Genomic DNA, 22,382 nt, shown 5'->3' with positions numbered 1-22,382 from the left:
TTATTTTTATTTTATTATTATTAATTTATTCATTCATTCGTTCGTTCATTTTCTTTTCGGTTTAGTCCCTTTATTAGTCTGTGATCGCCACAGCGGAATGAACCGTCAACTTATCCAGCATATATTTTACGCAGTGGATGGCAGGAGGGCCAGCTGGGGCTTCGGAACGGAGTGAAAGGAAAGGCGGAATTTGCCCCGAGTCTGGGAAAGATGGCTTGCCTTATTACACTAGTTTTTCTATCGCACACATGCGCCAAAATAAAAAAATAAATAATAAAGGGAAAGAAAACATCTAGCCTTGAGGTCTTTTTGCTTATAATCGCCCTTATGTTTCCGTTTTAAATGTAAGGCTGTTGCATAAAATAATACAATTTTAATTTATAAGTTACTTTGCTGCGTCCCCCTTGATGTTTCAATAACGCATAATAATCTACACACCATATTAAAGACACAGCAGACATAAAGGTTGTGTGTGAGAGCCCGAGCAAAAAAGAATCAGAAATGGATCACGCACGCACAAGAAAAAAGGCAATTATGCAACACATGACATGCATCGCTCTCAATTGACGGGCTCTGCTTTCTGTTTTAACATAATCAAGCAGCTTAAAAAATAATTTGATGAAGAGAAATGACAGGAAAAAAAGTAAAAAAATAAAAATAAAAAGATTAAACGTATCGGGACTGTTAAAAGAACATTCCTCTTTAATATATTCTTTCGACTCGGATACATCAGCTAAGATTATGAATGACGGAGTAGGCTATCTCTCCTGCTTGCTTCAGTAGCGTGTCCAGCTGGTTATGAACGAGGAGGCGGAGAGAATGCGCTGTTTAGTTTCGGCTTGATATATTTATATAAAAACTAACACCGAACTGCTTATAACGCTCAAAAAGTTAAACTAAAATGCACAACCCTTGTTGGTTGCACCCGCGGCATAAAAAACCTAACGCGCCATTATTTTAATTCTATAATCGTGAAGAATGAGCCATAAGATTGAGATCGTTGACGGTGCTCTCCAGCGGCAAGTTCCTGGCGAGTGAAAAAATTTGTATGCAGAAATAGGACAAGAGGAAAAACATTTTAAATTATATAACAAGCATCGTATTCGTTCAAATCCTCGCCCAGTTTTAGTACAAGTTGTGTTATTTATATTTGTGGCTGTGAAGTTTATTAATATATATATATATATATAGGCTATATATATATATATATATATATATATATATATATATATATATATATATATATACCTGACCAGCGCTGACAGCAAACGCATAAAGGACAGAGTGAAAGAATTTCTACGGTCCACACGAACCTCTGTTAGCGCCCACCGACGTCTTCAGTATTAGAGACAACTTAAAAGAAAACATTCAGCTATTTTTGTATTTCTATTTGCTTTTTTTCCTCAGAATAAATATATCCTCTTAACCAACTGTATGACTGTTTTTTCCCGATTATACGCAAAAGAAATAGTTTTTAACGTGTTTTTCATGCTTTATTTCTAACACGTTTATGAATTATAAGTTTTAGCCTAAGGTTACCAGACAAAACAACAATAACAACATTATTATACATCATAGTAGCATGTAGACAATAAAACATAAAACAGGCAACATATCGACTCATGCGCACACATGAGGCCCGTTGCCAGCCTGGTGAAAGGGATGGTTCTTTTTTTTCAAGTGGACCTTTTTGCAGTTATACGCCTCAGTTTCCATTTAACTATGAGATTTAAATACTACATTTTTGTGACTTTTTTGCTGGATTAGCCAGTCAGATGTCATTATAACCACACTTTTTGATGTACTAAAATATTTCCTAAAAAGTGCAGTTAAAAAATTCAAACAAGAGAAATTTTTAAAATACAAATTTATTAAATCATATGTCATTAGAAAAATAGCAATCTGTTTTAAAGTTTTAAAGTAAAAAAAAAAAAAAAAATATATATATATATATATATATCATTTATTAGACAAAAAACACACTGGCCAAACCTTTGACAGCTTTTTCTTCTTTTTTCGCGGTTATGCGCGCATTAGCCTATATTTCATATGCATATGTAAGGTGACTGAAATTAAAATTAAAATACAAAACATACTGATCCATTAAGTAAAAAAACAAAACAACAATTTTACTTTAAAAAGAAGAACATTGACGTTAACATTATTTTATTATACTTTAAGTGATCTGATTGAGGTAGGTCACGTTTATCAATAGTAAATTTTAACCTAAGTTTATATTAATAACATACAGTGCATTGTTCTTTACCATACAAAATAAAAAATAATAAAAGAAACATTATACACCATAGTCGCCTGTAGCCTAAAAAGGCCGCAAATCTTTTTAAATGCATTAAAAGGCAAGCGCATATCTAAGCCTTGAGTTTGTTCACACTCTGCCTGTATTAACTTACATGCTGTATTTTAATATAGCTAATTTTGATGAATTAGCTCTAACCTTTGACAGTTTTTTTTTCTTTCCGCGGTTATGCGCGCATTATATTTCAAATGCATATGCAAGGTGACTGAAATTGAAATTAAAATACGAAACATACTGGGCCATTAAGTAAAAAAACAAAACAACAGTTATACTTTAAAGAGAACTTTAAAGAGAACATTGTTGTTTTGAAACAAAAAAATAACTGAAAATTATTAAAAGTAAACCTGCTAGATATGTCCTGCGGCAAAATTATTTTATGAAGCAGTATTCAACTTAAGCTCTTTAGACCATGCGCCTGACCGTTTCTTAGTGTTTCACCACATGTCCTTAAATACATAAGGCCTATTTTTATTATTTTTCATTATTCGTTTATTATTATGTACAATAATTGTGACATAAAATTAAATAGTAAAATATAATCAACAACGAAAATGTAAATAAAAAGGTAAATTAAAACATAAATGAAAAGGTCTTGTGTTAGTCCTACCAAAATAGCAAACACTGAAAATCTCTTTACATTTAGGCTAAAAGACTGCTTTAATTTTTTAATTTAGGCATACTTAGAATATTTGTACTAAATGTTTGTGCTTTCATTTTAGTTGTCTTTTACTTCTTCAATTCTATTTTTCAAAAAGAATCCTCTTTGCACTTAAAAGTTTAGAATAACAATAAATCGTGTTAACAAATTTTAAATGATTAATAAAGGAATTATAAGGCTTTGACTTATTGTTTAATCTCATTTACAAGCACAAAAGCATATTTAAGGCTGCTGTGTGGGCTATTTCTGTCGGTTCGCATCCCATCCCTTTGCGCCCCCTGGCGGCTCATTCACAAACTGCGGTCATACACTAAAAACAAAGCGGCTCCTATTTCAAACGGCGGCGGTATATGACGCGGCGGTAATAGTCACTTTGAACTCTCACCTACTGTATCATTTGAGTTTATCACCAGAGCTATAGAAACTGTATTATGCTTAGAAAAAAAAACAGCACAGTATCAGATCTGTATTAATCAATGCTCAGAATTTTTGGTATCGAGATCGGATCGGTTCCAAAAAAAATGGTATCGGTGCATCCCTAGAAAAAAATAAAGGTACACAAACTGCCATGATGTTTCAAGGGGTTAAAAGAGAACATGGTTGTATTTTTGAGTGCAATATGTACACTTTAGGTTTTGGTTTTAAGATACTAATGTGGAGCTTTACATACAAACACAAACTTTGAAAAGCCCCAGCTTTAGCACAATTACTGAGAGTGTATTAGCATTTCATCATCATCATCATCAAAAAAAGAAGAAAAAAGAACATACCTGAAAACTTGCGTAACAAACATCCACCACAGATGTTGGCCAGTTTTAGAAACAATTTCACAAGTATATCTGAAAGCTTGAACAGTTCAATTATATTAATACTAGGGATGCTCAATATAATCGATTAACCGTTAACCAAAAGGGTGCGTTTGTAACCGATTAATGCTATCAGTTAAACCATGAAACATATTATTTGATATATTTTTAGTTTGGCTGCATAAGGGGCCGATTGAATGCGCCTTTGCGTTAAGAGGGGCATCTTTTGCTCGCGGCTCATCCCAGAGCAGCAGTTTGTGTTGTCAAGACAACTACAGAGAACTTTTAAAGAGCATGGTTTCCGCTACATTCATTCTTCCATGGCGGGGACCAAAATGCATCCCGCCACGGCTACATTATCCATTCAAAACATTCAGTTATTGTTGTTGTTTTTAATAGCGGATTATAATCGCATCAAAATGTATTAAAAGGTAAGTGGATTATAACGCAAACTTTTCTGTAACCGTATAGTCTGTTTAACCCTTTGGCGTTACGTGCTGACTGACTGACAGGTGCGCGATGCGTGAGGCCAGAAAACACGAATAGCTTTCAGTTAAGATGAACACAGTTTTTTATAGTTCTACTTTATTTAAAGATAAAGGAATATGGCTCTGCATATAATCACTCTATCTTGCTAGAGTTTATAGCCGTTTCGCTTTACTTCAGGACGCATTATTGCCGCTCTGAAGGTCTAATCGCTGTTTTAAGTTATCCAGAGCTGGATGAATATACAAATCTTGAATATCAATTTATTATATATTATTAAATATTACAATTGTAACAACACAGACACAATCGATACCCTGCTGATTCAGTCGTTTCATGAGAAGAAGCGCGGTCCTCTCTTCTTTTTTCCTTGTCAACATAAAGGCAGTGAGGTGCGCCTTGTTTTCGGCCCCTTGTTTAACTGCAAGGCATACTTAACTTGCGGGACGACAACGTATAACCCGTGCCTACAGACACATTTGCCAAAGAAGCAAAATGGAAGAAGAATATTGCTGTTTAACAGACGTGTTGATGCCAAACTAGCGCTGATGTTGACCTGGATCTGCATCATAAACACAACAAATAGGCTTTACCTTTTATTTTATAGCTTATAAAGCATGTATGCACAATAATGTAACATCATATTTAAACAACAAAACTGTTTACAAAAAGTCAACCTATGCGCACGTGTTGTTGTCTTTTCATCACGCAGCGCGCGCACTTGAACTGCCAGAAAGAGAGAGAGGAAACCATATCAGGACATATTCTTTAAAATAATGATTTCTATTAAAATGTAAAAAGGTTTTGTGATTATAATAATGACAGCGGGGCATTAAATAAATGCATATTTTCCGTGGAGCTGGCGATTTGAGAAAGTCTGCGATTTTATTTGACAGAAGAAAAAAAAAACATGATTGGCGAAAAAAAAACAGCCTATGCCGGTTATTAAAAAGAATCAGTCAGTATTTTTGTTTTGTAATATAAATTAATTATTGAAGTGAAAATAATTTAGGGCAGTCCTATTTATTTTATTCATTTTATTTAGTTCTTCTCTTATTCTGTTCTTCTGTGCTAAACACTGCAAGTGCGTAAAGATGCTCTGTTGTTTTGTTCTATTATTAATATGCTAGCACAGTGGTTCTCAAACATTTTTCATTAAGTACCACCTCGGAAAAAAATTGTCTTTGCAAGTACCACCATAATGAGCAGTTTTGAAATACAGTAGCGTATTAGGTCTAGTTAAGCAGCTTAAGCTCTGTACAGTTTAAAAAAGAAATAACTCCTGGTTTGTTAGCACCTGGAAATGTTGCCTAGACCTCATAAATATAGGCTTTATGTCATCATATTCGTATATAAATCATTTTTGATAATTTCTTTAAATATATGAAGCATGTACATATTACATATTTGATTCATCCGCGTACCACTAGAAAGAAGCCTGCGTACCACTAGTGGTACACGTACCACAGTTTGAGAACCACTGTGCTAGCATAAAATAAATTAGTATTTATTAAAAATAAATTAGTATTTTAAAATGCATTATTTAATGTGTCAGACACAAAATAGACACGTCAATTTGTTTAATATAAAATTAATTGTAATCTGACCAGTTACCGTTAATAACCGATTAATGAGCGACGGTTGTCGGTTAGCAAAATTAACCGAAATGAGCATCCCTAATTAATACATTATAATTTTGGAACAAATACAGAAATACAAAATAACAGGGCATGGAACTTTAATCATACCTCTGAATGGGGGAAATTTTCTTGCACATTTAACTGCTGTCTTCCAAGTCCAGCCATAGTGAGATGTACTTCTGCCTCTCCTTTTGGTGTTTTTTCATGCTGTTTGTCCAGCAGGTAAAAATACATTAATAAGCTTTTACATTGCCCCTTATATGGTGCAAAACAGCTTTTCCCTCTACGCTCCTCTCGGAAAAACCCAGGAAATGACCTACAAATATTTTCTCATTAGTGTAGGAACAATTTGTATTAGAGAAAAAAACACATTAGATTCTTCTACACACACAGTCATCCACTGAATCTCACACCTCATTTCTTGCTGAACTGACTGGCTCTGGAAACTTGATGTTGTCCTCTCTCTCTGTGTTGAACTAATCTCTCTTAGTTGGTTTGTGTTCTCTGGTGATCTTAGGGTGTTGGTGAGCCTCGACACCAGGCTTTGAGCAGCAGATATTATTTCTCCAAATGGAACCTGATAAACATTAACATAAAATTAAGCTGTAAGTCATGCAGAATTATGATTGACAATGGCTAAAGAGGGTAGACAGACAGACAGACAGACAGACAGACAGACAGACAGACAGACAGACAGATAGATAGATAGATAGATAGATAGATAGATAGATAGATAGATAGATAGATAGATAGATAGATAGATAGATAGATAGATAGATAGATAGATAGACAGAACGATGGATGGATGGATGGATGGACAGATTTTATTTAGGTTTTAATGCCATATCAGCAGCATTGGCTATATTCATGGCAAAAAACATGTACTAAATATACAATTTATAATCATATCATATCAGTTAGCATGATGACGCTCATTGCAGTTAGTAAACAATCTTAGCAAACATACATTTTAAAATAACAACAAAAAACATACAAGTAGCAAGCAACAACACTGAAAACAGTCATATACAATCTTTTAGTTAGATTAAAGATAAATATTGTAAAACACCTTTTCAAACAGCTCACTTCAAATATTTCCAGAATAAAAACATTCTCCAATATCATTTAAAAACACAATGTGTATTTTTACATGATATTAGAGAACGTTTTTATTCGGGAAATATTTTAAACATATTAAAATGTTTTATCGGTAAAATATTTTTACACAAGTCACCAATAGGTATTTCTTCCGCTTTTCATAAATATGCGAGTGTAAGCCATGAGTGTCTGATGCTACATCTTGTATGAACAACCTGGTCATGTCTATTTTCAAAATGGTAATTATTCCTTTCATTAATTAATGGATTCACTTCATACCATGTGTTTTTCCTACATTCATCCCATTCCATCTGCCATTTCTCATTAACATACAGATTTAAAACAGGTTTAACATCAGACACAGGAAGTTTACGTTCTGTTATCTCCAACTTCTATCTTCCTTTATCATGCTTTATCTGCACGCTCATTTCCAACTCATCCCATATGACCAGCCTGGTATCCAGCAGAAAATAATATCAAAGTCTTTAGTCTTTAAAAGGTCCACTTTTTCTATTATGCTAAAAATCTTAGTATGATCAGTTTTCATAGATTCAAGTGCTTGTAAGCAGGACATAATCTGAGCTAATTAAAAACAGACAGACAGATAGATATTGGGCATTTTTCTAATACTAAGAAACGAGTCTTATGTTGAGCAGGTAGATTTGAGGGAATAGTCACTATATGAGACAAAATATACTTTTTTGGCTATTTGCTCAAATTATTTAAGTTAGGTTACTCTACTTTAGATAAGAATTCTCTTCATAAAGACTTTGTAAATTGCTATAAATATATAAAAACGTCATTTCTGCTTAGTAATGTGGATTGCTAACTTAAAGATAATATAAAAACGTATATCTGAACATATAATCTTCTCTCATAAATCAATGAGGAGCTTATTTATTCAGCTTTCAGATGAAATACGAGTGTTTAAATGACTGCCCCTCATGATTTACGCCCATGGGTCCGGGTCACTTATTTAACCAATTGCTAATCTGCACAGACTTTATTACATTATTCAATATATTTTCCCACTCATTCGGTGATAATAAGATAAATTAACGTAGATCTCAAGTTTTTTAAACAATTGATGGATTTGATTCAGTGTCATAAAAATAAGCAAAAACCCTCAAATATTTAACTTGCCTTTTGCTGATATCTTCTTTATAATAGATCAATAGTCTATCTGGCTTTCAAAAACACTTAATCAACAGATGCCATGTTATAGTTAAACACCGTTAAGTGATTCACTGAGAAGTTCTGCGCTCGCTGCCTGTCAAGTTCACTTACGTTATGCTAACTTAGCTTGCTATCCTCGGCCCGATCTTAATTTTGATTCTGTAAAATGTCTAAGAAACACAGCGAAAATGGACCTCATTGAGTCTCAACCTTTATTACAGCTCATGGAGGACAGTTCTCAAAGAGGGATTAACAAAAGTCTTACCTGAGACGGTGTGTGGGAGCTGCCCAGACATTTTGTTCGGGGGGCTTCCTTCAGTCAGGATTCAGGATCTCATCACGCAAGCGCACTGTTGTGATCGATGACTCTGGCTCGTTTATTAATGCCTGTGACCGCGGTGATGTATTTTGACAGTGGACTGTCGCTGTTTGATTCGTACTCTTCGTGTCCGTGGTGAAACTATTTCGTGTCTGTAAAGTAACGTCACAAGTTATGTTCCGTTTTCCTTTGCGGTTTCATAATTGCAGATGCGTGAATTTTATAATTATAACAGAAATTTTATTCCATAGGTTAGCAACTTCACGTACTGCCGCCAAGACATCCTCGTTTCCATGACAACTAACATTAGACTCCGGAGCTCTCGATTTCTTAGCAGCAGACTTCTGGACAAGAGTCAACGCATCGTGATTCCGTATTACATTGTAAATTCAGTGCAGAGCTAAAGGCCGATGCAGAGTCCTCAAATTAATCAGCCGTGTTGGACCCGTCAAACATCAATCATGCCAGGCCTTGCGTGATTAACTTTATTCTTCCCTCTTTTCCCCATGCAGAGATGGCAAAAGAGTTGTATAAGGTCCACGCGTATTTTATAATGTTATCACGAGCCCTAAACAGTAGGTTAATATGCCACTTCACCTTTTACACCCTGAAGAATAAACGCGAACACCTGTACCTACAGGACCCCCATCCCATCTTTGGTCTGGCCCTACGCTACGTCATAAATCGAACGCGCTCTGCACCGCGAGTGTCAGAATCCACCAGACGCCTGACAGAACAGACGTGTATTGAGGAACTTTTCATTTGATACTCAGACAAGGCGAAAACTCAGATAATTAACTGCAGTAAACTCATTTATACACCCTAGAGAGCGTTATTTACTGCTAATAAATGGAAAAAAGTATGTTACATGTTCCCGGTCCTTCCGGACAAAGAAGACCGCCATGTAGACAGAGGATAGGGCCTTCTCCTGGTTCTGGTACATTTGAATGTATTTTTAATGTTTGATTGATGTTGTTTAACCCTTGTGTTGCTGTTTCATACACACTGGGGTCATTTGGCCTCAACTTTCTCTCAGTTTCAGCAAATGGAGTGATTTTTTTAGTGACAAACTATTTTGACATATTTTGGGAAAAGGCTTTTGAATTAAAAAAAGTTTCAAAAAACTTAATTCGGGGCAAATTGGCTTTGTTTATGTTGTTGGCTGTTACGGGTTAAATGGCTTTATTTTTATACTGTCTGTTCAGGCATAACTAGAAGCTGTCTCAAATGAACATGCTGTTTTTATCTTTCAGTGGAAGCAAAATATGACCTGAAAGAAAATATTGGAGCTGGCTGCTACGGCAATGTCTATCGTGGTATCAGAAAAATGGACGGCAAACAGGTAAGTCTGTTCACCCTAGTCCAGTTTAGAGGACATCAACTTTAGAGAAATCATGTTTGATTGCTCACTCATGTTTAATTCTACTTTTCATCCACAGTTTATCATCAAGTCGACTACTTCAGAAGTTGACAGCAATGTGGTAAGTCTGAAAACATCATGCGTGATTCATATTTGAAGCATCACAAAATACATTTAATAGATGAGTCTGTCTGCGGCTGTGGTTATACAAATATCTACTGATCATTTTGTGATTCACTGCTGTTTTCTGTTTATTTATGGTTATGATGGGAATTAATATGTGCTCTGCCGAGTTTTGATGCTGAAAATTTAACTCTGCAGTTTAACAGTGACTTTATATACATATAACAGAAAAAAGTAGTCACATGCCAATATTCAATAATTCAGTATATCATAATAATGAACATGCACAATAATGAATAATTATTATTTACACTTTTAGAGTGTCTTTTAAGATTATTTTATTCTGCAACATGTTGAACCCTTATTAAGCCATTTATTTTCAAACATGATGCTTTTCTCATGTTAATCTGGGCTACGACTTTGGGAATTCAGAGACTGTTTGTCTTTGGTTCGTTAACTCTGTGCAGTAAAGTCCTCTCGTTAACATCAGTTAATTTATCTAAAGTAGTTTAGTTTATACTTTATTATAGTGTTACCTATTATTGTACTTTATAATCTTTTTTTACATGTATTTAATAAGCAATACACTAGGTATTGTTGTAATCATACCTGATAAAGTAATCTGTTTCACAGCTCAGCTTAATATCTTGATAAAATCAAAGCTTCCGCAATTCATCACATTAAAATCTAATACCGTCTGAAGCCGAATTACCAGATTTTTACATCACAATTGACAAAACCAGTGCAGATAATAAACATCAAGCTCCCATAATGCATTTCAAAAGCATAAATAAACACACAGAAAAAAAACATGAATCACAAAATACGGAAAGCTGCTGATTTACAGATTTTCTTTTACAGTTATATTGAAAAACAGGATTACATGTTGTTGATATGCAGCTAATGTGCACTTTATCTTCAGCCTGGATATCCGTTACCCATACCAATCGAAGTGGCCATGATGACAATTGTGAGAGATCCCCCCAGCCCGCTGCTCATCAAGCTCCAGGAATGGTTTTTAGTTAAAGTGGAGAAATTGCCAAGAGGAGTAAGTGTATTTATACAGCACATTTCATGCACAATGCGCTGCAGGAGGGTTTGTCTCGTTTCTTATTGTCGTTTTAATTTTGTAAATTCAAATTCCTAAATCAAGAAGCATTTCTGGACATGTAAATAACTTTGTCTTGTTTTCAGAAAAGCTTGTGGGTTAATGATATGCCGGTGCGGTAAGCAAAATAAACTCATTTCTACTTTAAAATCTATCCTGAATGTAACTGGAAGCCAGTGTAAAGACTAGGCATGGGCCAATAACTGTTTTTAAGGTATGGAAAAGTCGAGGTTTTAAAACTGCCAAATTTTCTGTAATACCGTTGTGTGAGATATATTATTTACAGTTTTTTTAGGACAACGGTATCTCCAGCTGAATAAATATCCAAAAATGCTGTTTTAAATAGTAAAGAAATCAGTGTTTTTGAAACAAATGAGGGCCGCAGAAGTCAATTAATCTTTTGAATTATTTAGCCTGACATGTTTACTGCCAAAAAAATATTATAAATCTATTACAAAATAAAATATATTGTTTTCAGAGGGGAACAAGTTTGTCTTTTACCCAGACATTCAAAAAGACTACATATTAGAGCAGTAATCACAATACCGTGAAACCGTGATATTTTGATCCAAGGTTATCATACCGCCACAATCTAATACCGGCCCATGCCTAGTAAAGACTGACCTGAGGACTGCTGTCGTGTGCTTTATTTTAACTCATTGCATCTGCTTACAGAAAGTGTGTAAGACAATAATGTTGGTGATGGAGTATCTCGGCCCGTGCAGAACACTGGAGGATTTCCTGCAGAAGCACCAACACCTGGAGGAGAGAGTCGCGCGTACGCTTATCCTGCAGATTGTCAAAGCAGCGCAGGAGTGCTTGAGGCGGAAAATTTGTCATCATGATATTCATGATTGTAATATCCTCGTCATCGACCGGCCTCTGCAAATCAAGCTAATTGATTTTGGCTGTGGGATGCACATCTGTCATGGTAAGTCAGATTATTTCAGGAGGAAGCCGAAAAACATTCATTAGTCTCTGAGACTCAGTTGAATGGGGCTTTAGCTGAACTGCTTGCTCAACACTAAACCTCTCTTTCTGACAGATCCAAAGAAATACCCACCAGACACAAGGATATCTCCAAAGAAGGCGGTTAAAAACACAGTGAAGCAGCTGTTTGGCATCATGCGGGAAATAGAAAAACAATGTTCCAGCATACCTGAAGGTAAGAAGATGACTGGGACTGACACTGTTCATCCCTCCTGTTGACTTATGGGTCAGAATTGACCCTGGCCACATTTTACCAGCAGAAAAACCCAAAACAATGTTTTTCTTTATCTTGAGGTTTGGTGACGGTTTCTAAAATGAGGCCAACATTAGGAAAATATATATTATATTTTCATGAAGACTGAACATTAGGGCACAACAGGAGTCATTCAGGTCAATATTGAGCTGTGTGTGTGTGTGTCCACCATTAACTAACTTTCTCTTTTAAAATGTTACAGAATTCATGGCATTTATGAATACCTGCATTACCCTTGGGGATGATGATCAGAGACTGCAAACAGTGCAGCAGATTCTGGATCAGCCATGGCTAAAAAACCAATAAAAATAAAGACTGTTCTAGATATGTGTAGTTTATGCTTTCCACCCTGAAAGAGGACCTGTTTTAGAGGAGATTTTGGAGCACGAGGGGTTCAGCATGACGCAGAGGCTTTCAGCAGCAGGAAATGGTTTCATTCTTCCATGTTTGATGTTTGTCATTTGTTGTTTTCCGCTTCTGCTTCCCAAATTCCTGCGAGGGTTGCAGTCAGAGCTGCATGTAAATGAGGGCCAGTTGAAGCCGCCATTAGAGTGACGTCAGCTTTCCTCCTCACCTGATTGGTTGGAGGGAGGAGGTGTCAATCTAGAGCTAATAGACCAATGGGGAGGCTTCAGCCGGCCCTCATTTGCATGCAGCTCTGACTGCGACACTTGCGGGAGGAAGTGCAGAATGTGGGAAGCAGAAGTTATGAAGAGCTTTGAGAATGGTGGTCTTAATATGCTGGATTTCCGTACATTAAATAATACTGTCAAAATTAAATGGGACAAAAAATATTCTCTAAAATCCAACATCAATCTGGAACTTTATTCCAAATTACATATTTTCTTAATTTGGATGGCTTAATTGTTATTACTCTGTAACTATAATGCTGATAAAATACCAGCTAAATTATCTCAATTTCATAAACAAAATTTCTTAATCGATTCAATACTCCCATCCCCCCTAAAGAATTTGCTGTCGTATTTGATGCCATACCATCTGGAGTTATTAGGTTAGTCCAAGGCATTCTCTATCCTTCTACTTCCCCCCTTGAGACGCTTCTACTACAAAGGTAGGAAAATATAGTTTCTCTGCAACTTCTTCAAACAAATCAGTACATTTACATTTAGCAGACTTACACATGAGGACGAAAAAAGAAATTTACACAACTATAAGAGCAACAATGAATAAGTGCTTTAGGCAAGTTTCAGGTGTGTAAAGTGTACGAAGCAAAACATTAGTAAATTATTTATTTATTTTTTTGTAATACAGTTAGCGGTGGAGCCAGAGAGGCAATTGCAGATTAGGAAGAGAAGTGGAGACTAAATAGTTGAGTTTTTAGTGGTTTCTTGAAGACAGCGAGTGACTCTGCTGTTCTGATGCAGTTAGGGAGTTCATTCCACCAACTGGGCAGATTGAGCGCGAGAGTTCGGGAAAGTGATTTCTTCCCTCTTTGGGATGGAACCACGAGGCGACGTTTATTCACAGAACGCAAGTTTCTGGAGGGCACATAGATCTGCAGAAGTGAGAGCAGATAAGAAGGAGCGAAGCTAGAATTCGCTTTGTAAGCAAACATCAGAGCTTTGAATTTGATGCGAGCAGCAACTGGCAGCCAGTGCAAACGGATGAGCAGCGGAGTGACATGTGCTCTTTTAGGTTCATTAAAGACCACTCGTGCTGCTGCGTTCTGAAGCAGCTGAAGAGGCTTGATAGAGTTAGCTGGAAGCCCGGCTAGTAGAGAGTTGCAGTAGTCCAGTCTGGAGAGAACAAGAGCTTGAACAAGGAGTTGAGCTGCATGTTCAGATAGGAAGGGTCGGACCTTTCTGATGTTGTAGAGTGCGAATCTGCAAGATCGAGCAGTTCTAGAGATGTGGTCAGAGAAGTTTAGTTGGTCATCAATCGTTACTCCAAGGCTTTTCACTGTTTTGGAAACAGTAATGGTTGCCCCATCCATCTGCATTGAAAAGTTCTGATGTTATTTCCTAATGGAACTGTATCAGTTCCAAATGTGACTTTTTTTTATTTTATTGGAATTCTTTTGTTTCAGATATTGATTGAAGAAATCAAATATGGCTCATCCCAAATAGCTACTTAATTACAAATAAGATAATAGAAGTTTCATTTAGAACTATTCACCATACACACTCGGTCAATACTCTCTTAGTAAGATATAAAAAAGATATTGATATTAATTGTTCATTTTGTAAGCAACACAAAAAAAAAATGCCTAGTTCACTTATTTTGGCAATGCAGTTTTTCTAATTTGCTTTGAAACGATTTTTCTTTTTCTTATTAAGAATGTTGATAAAGATTTTTCCTTACTATGGGAAAATGTTTTGTTAATAATAAAACGGATGCTATACATAAAAAAATATATTTTTTTCTTAATCTTCTTATGTTATTAACAAAATTGTATATACATAAATGTACATTTTCAAACCAAAAACCCTTTTTAATATCTTGCTCACTGAAATGCAGCATTACTTTAAAACAATTTCTAACTCTTTTACAAAAAAATGCTTTAAAAACAACTGAAATGTGTCAATTATATAATCTTTTTCTTTAATATGTGATGTATATACCCCTACTGTTAATTTTTTTTGTTGTTTTCTTTTTTTAAAATGTTTTCTTTTTGTCTTTCCATTTTCTTTTTAATGTACTGTGATTGTATATTTTTACTTGTCTCATAATTTTTAAAAAATGTGGAAGCGGAAAACAGCATCATGTCAGAAAACAATGGAAGTATGAATTCCTGATGATCTGATTTGGTCACTGACCACATGTGTGCTGCTCTTCTATCATTTCTGTGAAACTGAGACTGTATGCAGAACGGCCTGCGAACCCCATGGAGTGTGTTGAAGCTGTTTTCTGCTGATCAAACTGTAAACTATTGTCTTCAATAAACTGTATCTCTGACTCCTGCTCTTTGTTCATCACACCGGCTCCTTGCATTAACACAAGTCAAATCCTTCAGCGTAGTGATACGGCACTGTAATGCACTCAAAACATGCCTGAACTACTTTATCTGTGTGTTGATCTGACAATAAGTGTGAACACAACACAGAGAAGATCTGTTTTACAGACTGCAGACTCAATTTAGCCTTTATAGAACAATATTGATGCGTCATGTAATGTTTAAAGCACATTGCCCTGCCATTTGTGTGACTATAATGTGAAATATAAGAGTGTGTTCACTGATATGAGTAATCCTACTATAATATCTACTGAACTAGCACCAGGGCTCTTTCAGTGTCTGACCAGCAAATGTTGAGCTTTAGCCAAAGAACAATGGTTAGAATGGAAATGTCTTCATTTCACAACAGTTTTTAACAACACTCAGAAAAGTTTTGTGGAAAACTAATGGAAACACACTTATGCTTCAGTTTGTGCTAGTGTTACATCTACACAGCACAGTACACTCAAATATAAGCTAATAAGTAAAATGAGCCAGCTAGTGTTCACTGAGTTAAAGAGACCCCTGGTGAAAATAAGTACATTGCAAGTATACTAACCAAAAGTTAACTTAATTTAAATATATTAAAAGTATTATTACCATACTTTTATATATGAAGAGTTCAGATGCAAAAACCTCTAAGCGCCATCTGAAATGTTCTTCTAAAACGACCATTTTTGTCAGCCTCCTATGTTTATGTTCAGTTATTTCCCTTTAAAGGCAATGTAAAAAATTATTCGTCACTATAAAAGTCAACTTACTGAGCCTACACACAGGAGTCGGAGAAAATTTTATTTATTTAGCATTTGATGTTAATATATTTAAGTATTATTTTAACTATGCATTGAACAATGAACTTATGTAAGAATGTGTCAAAGCACACTTTTAAAGCACAGTGTTAAATAAACAGTGTAAGTTTTCATTCATGCAATTCAGTTCATTACAGCCTTTAAAAAGTAATAAATGCATTAAAGCCCATTTAAAGCATTTGTTACTGTATAAGAGATGTTGTTGATGCTGACAATAAATATCTATATTTAACATAAATATATATATATATATATATATATATATATATATATATATATATATATATATATATATATATATATATATACTCAATTCGTCTTTATTTCTCTAGCGCTTTTACAATTTAAATTGTGTCAAAGCAGCTTCACATAGAAGATTATAGTGTTTGAAACAGTGTCAGTTCAATTTTCAGAGTTTAAGTTCAGTTCAGTGTGGTCTAATAATTATTACTGAGAGTCCAAACACTGAAGAGCAAATCCATCGATGCGCAGCTCTACAGATCCTGAACCATGCAAGCCAGTGGCGACAGCGGCAGGGAAAACCCTTCACCAATTGGGGAAAGGTCAGAATAAAAAAAACCTTAAGAGAAACGTGGCTCAGTTGGGCACAACCATTTCTCCACTGGCCAAACGTCTTGTGCAGAGCTGCAGTCAAGGCTCTGGAGAAGCTGGACCTCAGCGAAGGCTCGTCTGTCCCTGGAGCGTCGCAGAAATCAGTCTCATGCTCTCCACTCCTCTATGATCACCACAGCAGCTGCTCAGGAAACGGCCTGGTCCAGGATTATGGAAACCTTGGGATCATCTTGTCGCTGGTCTTGGATCGAATCAGTGGCGCTTCATAGTCTAAGGGTCTCGGGATGAGTATACCCAGGTGGAAATAGAGAATAAAGAGAATAATTAGCGTAGCTGCTGTTCATAGTGTTTATAAACGAGATGCAGAAACCTGTGTGGAAACCTACTAAGTGATGCCCTGAGTGTATGCTTTGCTAAACAGATAGGTATTTAATCTAGTTTTGAACTGAGAGATTGTGTCTGAGCCTCAGACATTATCAGGAAGGCTATTCCAGAGTTTAGGAGCCATAAAGGAGAAGGCTCGACCTCCTTTACTCGACTTTGCTATTCTAGGTACTACCAGAAGCCCTGACTTTTGAGATCTTAAAGAGCGAGTTGGATTGTAGCGAGACAGAAGGTTGTTTAGATAAAAAGGAGCTAGATTATTTAGAGCTTTATAGGTGAGAAGTAATAGTTTAAATTCAATATGAAACTTAACAGGCAGCCAGGGTAAGGAGGATAACTTTGGGGTGATAGGGGATCATATTTTCTAGATCTGGTAAGAACTCTAGCTGCTGCATTTTGTACTAGCTGAAGTTTATTAATAGAGGATGCTGGGCAGCCAGCAAACAGAGCATTACAGTAATCCAGCCTAAAATTATATATATATATATATATATATATATATATATATATATATATATATATATATATACATATATTATTGCATTACAGACATCCTGCAAAAATAACTTGAAAGAAAATCATCCAGATTTGAAATGACATGAATGTTAAATTTTTATTTTTAGGTGCACCATTATTTTATGTATAAGGTTAACATGAATGTTTTTTTTTTATTTGTGCTTAGCCAGGTCGTAAACCGCAATAAAGTTAGTTTGACGTTTGACATTAATTAGACATTCATTTATATGGTTAATTTAGTTTTTTAATCTGGAAATTAAACTTTGCAACATAAAGGGCGTATATTTATGCCCATCTGACATATTTTTGGCTCAAACTATAACAGGAGCAAATAATTTAATTGGTTTTAAATCGAATAAAACATCACAAACTGGAACAAAAATAATTCATTCATGAAAACAAAGACTGCTACTGAAAAAAAAAAACTGCTTAAACCAGCCTAGGCTGGTTGGCTAGTTTTAGCTAGTCAACCAGGCTGGTTTTAGAGGGGTTTTGGTTGTATTGGGGTAATCGAACTAGGACTCGAGTCCAGTTTTGATTGGACTCGGACATAACCTGGCCAGTCAGAGTCGTCAGAAAAGAATTGCCGTTTCAGAAAAGAAGCCGATGGGCAGATTTTGATTAAAGATCCACAAAACAAACTTTTCAGTGGATTCATTTGCACAGATTAACTTGTTTATTTTAAGACTAGCCATATGCTAGCAACATAAACATTGAACATTTTGATTTAATGCAGACTTTAAACGAAATATTCACCCAGATATGATAATTCTGTCGTCATTTACTCAATCTTCACTTGCTTCAAAACATGTTTGAGTTTCTTTTTTCTGTTAAACACATTTAGGCTAAACATTGCTAGACAGACTGCTAGACAATGACTTCCATAGTATTTTTTCCTGCCGATTTCTAGCATTATTCAGAATACATATTTTTGTTTAACAGAGGTAATAAATGTATAAATGTTCAATAAATAAATGGTGACAAAAGTTTTCTCTTGCTAGGAACTATCCCTTTAAGTGTCGTGCGCGCGGGACTTTTATTGTGAAGGCGCAGCGCTGCTGTGTTTCCGTGTTTAGTCAGCGTCGATCATCTGACGGCTTTAGTTCCTTTAAACGGAGTTTTGCAGTATTTTTTGGGAGTATTTAATCTGTTGAAGGGAGAGTTTAGGGTCCAGACATAAAGTCAACAGTGTTCTGCTGTTTAAAGCGTACAATTCTTCACATTATGGGGCAGTTTCTTGTGTTTTGGTCGACCTTCCTGCTGATGTGCGTCGCGTTCAGTTTTTCTGAATCAGAATCAACAACAACACAACAACCTACAACTGCTCCACCTGTGCGCAAACGTACATTTTCATCTGCATCTGCTTCCTTTATTTTCATCCCATATTTCTATTCCATTGAGGTAAAGTTGGTGTTATAGCCGCAAATTCGTTCATTGCCAACTTGTGACTCGCTCCCTATGTTGTTTACCATGATACGTTACTTTGAATATTCGGTCAAAATCACATACAAGTATGACTTGAAAACAACATTAGCTTTGTATTTCCTGAGTGGACAGCTACAATGCCCATCGCAACAAACACAACAAGTTGTTTACTTGCATGAGCAGAAACGCAAGCTTAGTGAAAGCATGACTAAACATGGAGTTCATCACTTCTCTTCAGATATTTTCAGTAGAGTATGCAAACTTACCATCGGGTACCGCGTTCCCAGAAGCTTTTTAGTCACAATTTTTTGGCAACCTGCAAAGAGAGCATAAAGTCAAAACTTATTCAACCAGAGAGATGTCTGATCACACACACACACACACGCACGCACGCACACACACACACACACACACACACACACTCACACACACACACACGCACGCATGCACGCACACACACACACACACACACACACACACACACACACACACACAAACACACACAAACACACACACACACACACACTCACACTCACACACACACACACACACACACACACACACACACACACACACACACACACACACACACACACACAAAGGAAAATTGAATGTTACCTTCTGGCCGTCAGATTTCCGTGTAGCCAGATAGACAGTGCCATGGTATCCCTCTCCCAGCTTCTTCCCAAGCACATATCTGTCAAGTAAAGATCCTGGAGAAAACATTTATGACATTTGCTCACTCCTGTTACTCTTCTGCTCAATCTAATCGTGAGAAAACTCTGTAAAACTCTGAAAAATAAAACAAAACCCTGCAGATTAGACAGAAAACATTACGGCAGAAGACAAACCTTAGCTGCTGTCTTTAGCTGAGCTGCTGTCTTTAGCTGAGCTGCTGTCTTTAGCTGAACTTCTGTCTTCTGCTGCAGTTTTGCTGCTGCCGCCATGTTGGATCTGGGCTGTTTTCACTCGTTTTGCAGCAACTGTGTCCTGATCCAGACATCCAGCCTTCCTCTTCAGTGCTCTTGGAGCTTCTGTGGATTCCAGTCAACAATGCATTATTAATGATCAGTTCTTTCATTAATTGGCATTTATTGTATTTGGGGATCTGTTCAAATGGCAGCAGTGCTACTAGTTTCCAGATGTTTTGTCATGAAGCTCTACTGAGAAATACTTTGCACAATACTGCATCATTCACAGGTTTAAAGGCACATTATGTGAGACTTTTATTATCAAAATCTCCAAAATCCACTAGAGGAGTGATTCATGAATGATCTCGCAGTGCATTATGGGACAGTGTAGTGTCCACTGGATGCACCCTTCAGAATCTCTCCAGTAGTAGTAGGTCATCTGGGTACTTCTCACATGCTGTTTGTCAAATACTGTGAGGTCAGACATACTACTCGGCTCACATACTGTCTTAATGTACTATTTAGTATGGAAGCGTGTGATTTTAGACACAGCCAGTGTGTGTGTTCATGCTAATGATCGTATTAGCAGTGTGGTGCAAAATGTCTTTATTTATAGTGCCCTGACCTTTTAATAGCAGGGAAACTGCTATAGAATGGCTCGTACCATCACAACGGTCAAGTATGTTTGACATGCTTTTCTCTTTATTTGCCACTTGCTTTTCTTTTCTTTTGCTGCCTGCTGTTCATTCATTCTATTTCTGTTTGTTTAGCGAGGTTTTAATATGTTTGTGTTTTATTTGACAGCACAGAGCAGCATTATAACAGAAGCCCAACATTTATTTAGTCTGATAAAACAGCACACGTGATCACGAGCTGAAGAACCAGACGCGCTGGACTGTGGCATAATAAAAGCTCTGCTGCTTTGTGTCGTCGTGCACTGTGCCTTTAAGCTGACATATATATGCTCATACAACTGTAGAAGAGTAACGGTAGACTGACCTGAGCGGCTGTTCTCATCGCTGGACGTCTCTGCAGCTTTGATGCGTTTGCGCAGAGCGTATGGTTTGACTCCATCAGAATCACTCTGCAAATCATCATCCGCTTTCCTCTTCACTCCTCTTCCTCCTGATGTGGATTACAGTCAATAATGAATTATTAATAATCGATTATTTCAATATTGCCATTTATTTTACTCTGGGATTCAACAAATGGCAGCAGTGCTCCAGTTTTCCAGTCATTAAGAGTGGACTGACCTGAGCTGGACGCCTCTGTGTCGGCGTCTACACTTGTGTTCTCCAGCTCAGCAACTCTGATGCGTTTCCGGTGGGCAGATGGTTTACCTCCACCAGAAACACTCTGAAAAGCATCATCTGCTTTCCGCTTCACTCCTCTTCCTCCTAATGTGGATGACAACACAATGAACAATACACTCCTAATCTTAAGAATCATTTATTTTTTATGCCAGTAATGAAGCTTTTTCACGTTTGTTTTCAACTCTGAAAACTGGACTGACAGTTTCAATTTACTACAACTTCTATGTTAAGCTGCTTTGACACAATCTACATTGTAGAAAATAGTTTGGACTGTGGGGGAACCCATGCCAACATGGGGAGAACATGCAAACTCCACACAGAAACACCAACTGCCCCAGCCGAGGTTCAAACCAGCGACCTTCTATCTGTGAGGAGAACATGCTACCCACAGCACCACCGTGTCGCCCTATTTGAATGATTTTTTGGCACAAATAAAAGTGGATAATTTTCACACATACCGTGTATTTCTGCCAATTTAATTCAATTCAGCTTTATTTGTATAGCGCTTTTACAATGTAGATTGTGTCAAAGCAGCTTCACATAAATGGTCATAGTAACTGGAACAGTGTGGTTCAGTAACTGGAACAGTGTGGTTCAGGTTTTAGTGTTTAAGTTCAGTTCAGTTCAGTTTAGCTCAGTTCAGTGTGATATAATCATTACTGAGAGTTCAAACACTGAAGAGCAAATTCATCGATGCGTAGCTCTACCAATCCTGAACCATGCGAGGCAGTGGCGACAGCGGAGAGGGAAAAAAAACTTCACCTGATGGGAGTGAAGAAAAAAAACCTTGAGAGAACCAGACTCAGTTGGGCACGACCATTTTAATTTCTCCACTGGCCAAAAGTCTTGTGCAGAACTTCATTCGCCGTGGTTTATGCTGGAAGATGGCTTCAATGAAGACTCGTCTGTCCCTGGAGCGTCGCTGGAATCAGACACATGTTCTCCACTCCCTACGACCATCAGCGCACCAGCAGCTCAGGATATGGCCTGGTCCCAGATATGGAATCCTTGGGATCATCACGTCGCTGGTCTTGGATCCAATCAGTGACTCCGCCTAATCTGAGGACCTCGGGATGAGTATCCCCAGGTGAAAATAGAGAATAAAGAGAATAATTAGCGTAGCTGCTGTTCATAGTGTATATAAGCAAGATGCAGAAGCCAGTG

The 22,382-nt window shown here is 36.7% G+C and overlaps 2 protein-coding genes across 9 annotated transcripts in view; one reads left to right on the top strand and one right to left on the bottom strand.

Annotated features, from left to right (window-relative positions):
• LOC101885930 (uncharacterized) overlaps positions 1–8,533 on the bottom strand; it is a 57,607-nt gene extending 49,074 nt beyond the window's left edge. For 4 of the 6 annotated variants that reach the window (XM_073926356.1, XM_073926360.1, XM_073926359.1 and 1 more), the window contains exons 1-4: positions 8,447–8,533; positions 6,321–6,484; positions 6,016–6,223; positions 3,746–3,821 (exon numbers count right to left, since the gene is read on the bottom strand). The gene's annotated coding sequence lies outside the window, so the exon portion shown is untranslated. The remainder of the gene's footprint in view (positions 1–3,745; positions 3,822–6,015; positions 6,224–6,320; positions 6,485–8,446) is intronic. The other 2 variants (XM_073926357.1, XM_073926362.1) reach the window with 1 other exon arrangement.
• Positions 8,534–9,205: 672 nt separating this feature from the next.
• LOC141378263 (serine/threonine-protein kinase pim-2-like) lies at positions 9,206–15,250 on the top strand. 3 transcript variants are annotated; one of them, XR_012392337.1, is made up of 8 exons: positions 9,206–9,437; positions 9,754–9,842; positions 9,940–9,981; positions 10,906–11,031; positions 11,178–11,209; positions 11,767–12,022; positions 12,137–12,256; positions 12,537–15,250. XR_012392337.1 is itself a non-coding variant. In XM_073926388.1 (7 exons), exons 1-7 carry the CDS (start codon positions 9,350–9,352, stop codon positions 12,638–12,640), a joined length of 825 nt encoding a protein of 274 aa, XP_073782489.1. In that variant the 5' UTR covers positions 9,206–9,349; the 3' UTR covers positions 12,641–15,250. The 3 variants fall into 3 exon arrangements, 2 of the variants coding, with proteins under 2 accessions (XP_073782489.1, XP_073782490.1); XM_073926388.1 differs by lacking the exon at positions 11,178–11,209; XM_073926389.1 differs by lacking the exons at positions 10,906–11,031; positions 11,178–11,209.
• The last annotated feature ends 7,132 nt before the right edge of the window (positions 15,251–22,382 follow it).

The sequence above is a fragment of the Danio rerio genome, chromosome 16 (assembly GCF_049306965.1).
Source record: "Danio rerio strain Tuebingen ecotype United States chromosome 16, GRCz12tu, whole genome shotgun sequence".
NCBI classification, from domain to species: domain Eukaryota; kingdom Metazoa; phylum Chordata; class Actinopteri; order Cypriniformes; family Danionidae; genus Danio; species Danio rerio.
Note: the sequence above shows the minus strand (reverse complement) of the source record. Positions and strands in the feature narration are given on the sequence as shown.